The sequence below is a fragment of the Sorex araneus genome, chromosome 6, assembly GCF_027595985.1.
Source record: "Sorex araneus isolate mSorAra2 chromosome 6, mSorAra2.pri, whole genome shotgun sequence".
In the NCBI taxonomy this organism is placed as follows: Eukaryota; Metazoa; Chordata; class Mammalia; order Eulipotyphla; family Soricidae; genus Sorex; species Sorex araneus.
Window position 1 is genome coordinate 105,207,666 of NC_073307.1, and position 7,549 is coordinate 105,215,214.

Below are 7,549 nucleotides of genomic sequence, written 5' to 3' on the forward strand. Positions count from 1 at the left end.
TGGAAATTCCTCAAAAAACTAGAAATCAAGCTTACATATGACCCAATACTACTGCTCCTGGGACTATACCCTGCATAATCAAAAACATTGCAGAAAAGTGAGCCGCATTCCGTTGTTCATTGCAGCACTATTCACATTCACCAGAATCTGGAAACAACCCAAGTTCTGAGGACAGAGGAGTAAATCAAGAAACTATGGTACACATACCATAAATGTATGAAGTATTATTGTTGAATAATATTCTGAAGCAAATATCTCCAGCAAATCCATCTTATTTATATAAAACTTTATTCCTATTGTTTTTTCTTTTTTGAAGGTGAATAGTATTTTGGGACCCTTTGAGTCAGGCTAAAGTCGTATTCCTGGCTCTGTAATCAGGGATTACTCTCTGTGGAGCTTGAAGAACCATATGGGTTGCCAGGAATGGAACCTGGGAGTGCTGCATACAAGGCAAGCATCTAACCCATCTATCTCTGCAGCTATAATTGCATTACTTTTGACTAATTTCCCTCATTTTTCTCTCTCTCTCCAGTCACTGACAATCAATATATCACTTGGAGTCTATGAATATGACTATTTTATTTAACTCTAAGTGACATTATGCAGTGTTCTGTTTTTATGTGACTGCCTCCTTACTTTAGCATAATGCCATCCATAATGTCACATATCCTATAACTTTCTTTCTTTCAAGTGTTGGATAATAAAACTAAGGCCACACATATGGTAGGGAAGTGCTCTAGTATTGAACTACTTCCTCAGATCCATAACTTCCTTTTTCTTTCAGGCCAATACTGCACTGTGTACGCATATTTTCTTTGTATATTTTTAGCTTATGAGATTTAGGTTTTTCTCAAATACTGCTGGTGCTACAATGAACATGAAAAGTAATATATCTTTGATAAATTAATTTCAATACTTTTAGATAAATACCAAAAAATAAAATAGTTGAATCATCACTGTCACTGTTGTCACATTGCTCATCGATTTATTCGAGGGGGCACCAGTAATGTCTCTCATTGAGAGACTTATTGTTACTGGTTTTGGCATATACAATACGCATGGGTAGCCTGCCAGGCTCTGCCATGCTGGGTCCATATTCGCAGTAGCAAGCCGGGCTCTCCTAGAGGGGTGGAAAATCGAACATGGGTTGGCCCCATGAAAGGCGAAAGCCCAACTGCTGTGCTATATAGTTTGAATATCAAAAACATGTAGAATAAAAACAAAAAGTGTGATTAAATGACAGTTAAAAGCATTTTATAGGAAACACAAGAGCAATATACGCTCACTAAATGAGAGAATTATTAGAAGTACACACTCCCAAATTAAAAAGAATCGAGAAGTTGTATTGGCTATACTTAATTTTTTTTTATTATAACCCAGTTTACTTCACCAACTCCTGGTGGCTTTAGTCTCAGAATTTCTCAGTGTTAATCAGACAAGGGCATAAATAATAGTAACACTTTATTACCTGGAAGAAAATTCTAAAGATTTTCTGAAAGCAATTGTTTAAGCCTCAAATTTATTGTGATATTGAATTTTCTCAGATGATTTAATCTTTAAAATTTCTTGCTGCTTAAAACTTGGTGCCCAGTAGTATTTTAAAAATTCTTCGACGGATCTCTTTAGTTTTGATGGAATAGATGACAGGATTGAGCATTGGCGGCACAAAAAGATAAATAAGGGACATGAGTGTGTGCACATATTCTGGGGCATGCCGCCCGTAACGAGCAGCCATGGACACACTAACCATGGGTACATAAAAGATGAGCACAGCACACATATGTGACACACACGTGTTAAGTGTCTTTAACCGCTCCTCCTTTGAAGCAATAGCAAGTACTGAACGCAGTATGAGAACGTAAGAAAGGAGAATGAGTGCAGAGTCCAGACCAAAAGTAGAAATGACGATGAATAGACCAAAAATATTATTGATGGTGATGTCCCCACAGGGCAGCCGGATCAGATCTGGATGCAGACAGTAGGCATGGGAAAGTATGTTGGCCTTGCAGAACGGCAGCCTTTTCAGAAGAAAAGGTAGTGGGAAAACCACACAGAAACTGCGGATAATAACAGATATGCCCATGCGCACCACTCGGGCGTCACTGAGCACTGTAGCATAGCGCAAGGGGTTACAAATGGCCACATAGCGGTCAAAGCTCATGATCAGTAGGATCCCTGATTCCAAGAAGGAGAAAAAGTGTATAAAGAACATCTGAGACATACAGGAATCAAAACTGATCTTCCTCACGTGGAAGCAAAATGTGACCAACACCGTGGGCAGTGTGGAAAGGGACACCCCTATATCATTCACTGACAGCAGAGACAAGAAATAGTACATAGGCTGATGCAAGCTCTGCTCCTCCTTGACAATGAAAAGGATAAGGGCATTACCCACAATGGAGACAAAATAAAGGGCACCGAGAAGCAGAAATATCCAGTGTTGGGAGGCCTCCAGTCCTGGGAGCCCTGTCAGGATGAAAGAAGGCAAGTCTGAGCTGTTGTGGTGGATATTTTCCATGGATATATGGAACAACCGCTATCCTGTAAGGAGATCGACATACAGTTTTATTCAGAAGCTACACAGAATATGTATGACTATCATATATTCTTCAGTACCTCAAGAGAGCAATAAAATATTTCACTGAGCCAGATCAATCAGTCATGACTATCCCTTCATTAAACTTAATATATTTCATAAAGAAAGGAATTAATGAATAGTCCTTTTTCTGAATGGCAGCATTTTTTTTAGTCAGACTTGTAATTTCTTTGAAAATACCATCATAATCCAGATTTGTCATTTTTTTGAAAGATATCATTATTATATGCCTATGACTGAGATGTAAAATTCAAACATCACTTTTCCTTTTTCTTTCATTTACCTTGCTCTTTAAATCAGGTAGCAGCTTATCAACATACTGATAACAAAGTGCCTCATCAGAACTTTTCTCATTTCTTTCTACCCATATTTTTTACACTTAAGACACAAGAAGTTATATTCTGATACATAACAACAGAATTATATTCTGATACTATAATAATGCACATTCTTGCTTCTCTTTACCTGATTTTCTTATCTTGGGATGACAGTTTTTGTTGGCAATGGTGCCACATCTGGTGATGCTCAGGTTTATATTTGATTCTACACTCAGCAATCACTCCTGGTGATATTCAGGTTGACCACAGGAAATGCTGGTAATCAGATCCTGCACAGCCGCAGGCAGAAACTTAACGACTGAACTATCGCTCCAGTCCCAAGATATGTGTTTTTAAAGGCAAATATAAAACCAGCTCCATTTATACTAGAAACCTTGAAAGCTTGCTCATTATTAAATTATTATATATCTACTTACAAAGCTGCTCATTACTCTAAAATCAAAACCTCTGAGATCAACACTAAATCACAATTTGTGGGGCCAGATTGGTTATACAGTAATTTTAAACTTGGATTTGATACCCAATATACCAAGTGAACTCCCAACCAGGAGCAATCTCCAAGTACAGAGACACAAGTTATCCCTGAGCACAGATGGCTGTATCCTCTACAAAAAAATATATAAGTAAACCTCTTTTTTCTCTCTTTACAACTTTTTCATAAATCAACAAATACCCCTTTTTTATTTGCTTTTATCCAGACAGGAACTGCAGTTCTGTCTCTGAGCTTTGCCAGAAGGAATGAACATACCTTTTTTGTCTCTGGTCCAAGGCTCCAGATGAGTAATGCCTCCCCCAGGAATACTGGCTGCTCACTGCCAAGAGAGATCACTTCATTCCCTTAAATGTCACTCCCATAGGAAGAAATTTACATCTTCTTCTTTAACATTTCTGTCTTTGGTCCGTGAGTCCTCCTGTGCTTTCTGTATAAATTGGAGATGCTAAAAGCCATAGAAAAAGAGATTGTAACTATCTAATGTAAACAGCTGTGAAAATTCTTAGGACCAGAAATTTTGCAGCTATAAACTCCTGCTCTAGACCTTCAACTTTAGCTTTTTGTTTTCCTTTTTTGTTTAAACTGTATTAAACATCTATACTTTTTCATCTTGGGATGCTATTCCTTTTTATTTAGATTATTTTTTCAGTCACTGTGTATTACAAAGTTATTCATGATTGGGTTTCAAGCATATAATGTTCCAACACTGATCCCTACCAGTGTCCGTTTGTCTGCACCAATATTCTTCTTCTTTTCCATCCACCAGGCAGCCTTTATATCAAGTTTTTTTTTTTCAAACTTTTAACATGGTGGTTTACAGTACTGTTCCTGGTAGGGTTTCATATGTACACTTTACCATCTGTCCGCACCCCCTCCTACTCTTGGTTGACCCCTTCCCTCCACCATTATTGTACTATTCTTTTCCCTTACCCTACACTCCAGTTCTAATGTTCTTTCTTTCTATTACCTAGGTAGGTTGCATTTCTTTATTATTCCATATTCCTAGCATCCATTCAGTTTGTTCTACTTAAAAAATGAATAAATACATGAAGGATGAAGCTGCATGTGTATATAAATTTTATATTGTGTGCCATCCTTATAAAAAGGGGTTTTACAATCTATTTTTTTACTTTATGTACTAGATACCTTCTGGCTTTCATGAATAACACCAAACACTAATATTATACTAATTACTTTAACAATTATATATTCATAATATATAAAAATCAAATATGTATTATATAATAGACAACTAATTGTAATGCTTAAGCTCTGATATTACAATAATAATATTCTGAGAGTGATTCCTCACCATGAGTAATCAATTATGACTTTATACCCTTTGCAAATACAATTTTGCTGTCTTAAGCAAAATATTACATCAGTGAACACAAAGATCAGAAAACAGAAATAAATTCCCTCATTCAAATATAAGAGTCTGGGACAAAGTTTCAGAACTAATGTTGAAGAATGGAGATGCTGGCATTTGAAGCAATAGGGGATAAAACACAAATAGTCCCTCACAAGCATATGTAATATAATAAGCTGCCATTTATACCACACAAAGAAATTAAGTCTTAATACTTTATAAAATTGGGCTAACATGTGTGGATGAGACACTGCTCCACAGCCCACCTTGAATTTCATTCCTCGTGTCACATTTTTCAGCAATAGAAGTCCAAAATTCTCTTACCTAAAACCTGATGCTACAGAATAACTTTTATAGTGCCCCAAACTTATAATAAGATTATAATAAGCTAGTAGGGAGTGGTGTTGAGTTTTTGTCTTTGCTCTTTTTTTCCCAGAATAAGTCACACCAAAACTGAAGACAGGGTATAAAGAAAATGATAAACCAAGGGATCTAATGATAGAGGAAAGGGAAGAGAATGAAACAGAGTGAGACAGTGGGAAAACAAGATACAAAAATAATACAGAAATTGGAAAGATGTAGAAAAGGGAAAGCAAAGCCTAAGAAGATATTTTAGAAAATCTGTGTATAAATTAAGGTGGAAGAAATGAAATTCATATAAAAGGATCAAGAACAGCTTAAAGAAAATGCTTTCCTCTATTCATTGAAGATCCTGGAGAAATAGGTCGTTTTTCTCCGTCAGTTTACGACCGTAGAAGATCCTACACATACCACAGTTCATAGGCGTTCTCTCAGGCTCTAGGCAGCTGAGGGTCATGGCAAGGCATTATATCATCCAAACAAATTCTCTGGGAATAAACTCCTTATCAGAGCATCCCATTGGGCACTGTGTGCTGTATTCTCAGGGGTGACAGATCTGTTTGCAAGGGCAAAGCAACAGTTCCTCTCCTCTCCCAGCTAAGCAGAGCTTACTTGCCCTCATACCAGGTTCTCTTGTCTCCTTGAGTATCACAAAGATACTCAAGAAAAATATGAGGAAATTATAACTGAGGAAAATATGACTGATAAAGGATGTAAGTGCCACAAGATGCAGCACGATTTTATAACCCAATAATATAATTTATTCTTCTTTGCCCTTCAGTGAAATTATTTCTTCTACTCAATCCAGGTCTGCACTTCAGGTGTCACTTCTTAGGAGACTGTCACCAAAAAAAAAATATGTAGCATGTTTTTGGGTTATGGTTTACTGAAATACAATAGTATTTATTTATCTGTATCTACTACTTTTAAGTTAGGTGTCTCTACAAGTAGTACTCATGACTCCTGTGGCCCTACTGAGATTTTTAGCATGACAGGTGTTCAATTTGAGGATCTGAAGATATGGTTTTGATAAGGCTGTGTAGTCCCAGAGATTTTCCAGGTCATTCAAACATTATTCTACATCCCTCAGTTCTATAGTCAGCATTGCTTGGGGGAACCATGTCATATAAGGGATCAGACTGGGGTTGGTGACATGCAAGCTATTTACTTTTGAAGTGCCATTACTCTTTGAATCTTTAAGTCACCTATAGTACTGTTTAATGGGATTCTCCTTAATTATCCTGTACTTCATCACAAACTACATAAAAATTGTCCCCTTCAATCAAAAATCAAATTTATCAGTAAATATTCTCTCTCTATTTTAAAGTTGAGAGTAGATAATACAAAAGGAGGTCGAGTTTAATTCAAATTGATTGAAGTACTATTGTGCAGTACTCTCTTGCTTTAACATACCTTTTTACTTATTATCACCAGCATTTATTTTATTACTCAAGGACCTTCTGTGCTTTAATTCAAACTGTGTATATATCCTTTTTGGAGAAACCTATTTGCTTATTGTTTCTGAGATTCTCAAGAAACAGGAGAATACTGCTTGACTTTCTCAGGTGTAGAAACTCAGGGAACTTTTGTTAATGACAGTTTTAAAGATCAATGTCAAAGACATCTGGGTATGCTTCTGCTTAGGACAAAAATACTTTGCTACTTATTATTAATTCCTCCTTTATACCTTCATCTCTAGACTTTCATGTCCCTTTGTTTCTCCAGCAGTATTTGAACTGCTATAAGCTTTCTCCTCAGGATACACTCCTTTTCTATTCTATATTCTTATGATCCATTCATTTTGCCCTACTTGAAAACAAAACAACATTTGAGATAGGAACTACACCTAGAAACATTTAATAATATTATTATGGTGTGTCCCAATCCTATTTTAAGTTAATTAAGCTACTTGGTTTTTTAAGGTTTACACTTGAGTATAATTACGAACAATTGAGAAATATGTTCTGTGTGATGTTTTTAAATGTGATTTTTCTCGCATAAGTGCAAAATTACATAATTGAGCACAAATATTTGCAATCAGGGAAATGTTTACTTGCAGAAATATGAAGTAAAGTTTCAGGAACTATTGTTTAGAATGGAGATACTAGCCAATAGCACTGAATTTGAAGCAGCAGTAAAGATAATAAAAAATAAGTCCTACATAAGGTAATGAGCTGCCACTAATTCTACACAGTGACACTGAGTCAATGACTTTAGAGGAAAAAGGCCTAAGGAGATGCCAGTGTCACCTACTGATAAGGATCCACCTTGAATCTCATTCCACTATGTCACATATTTCACCAATAAAAATTTTAAAAAACTTCCTTAGCTAAAAAACTGCTATTACAGAATAAGTTCAGTTTCACTTTCTGATACCTATACTAATTAGAAAT

The 7,549-nt window shown here is 36.1% G+C and overlaps 1 protein-coding gene across 1 annotated transcript; it reads right to left on the reverse strand.

Moving 5' to 3' along the window:
• Window positions 1-1,573: 1,573 nt before the first annotated feature.
• Window positions 1,574-2,518, reverse strand: LOC129405815 (olfactory receptor 51I2-like). Its single transcript, XM_055143385.1, has one exon. The coding sequence runs from the start codon at window positions 2,516-2,518 to the stop codon at window positions 1,574-1,576; it is 945 nt and encodes a 314-aa protein (XP_054999360.1).
• Window positions 2,519-7,549: the final 5,031 nt, after the last annotated feature.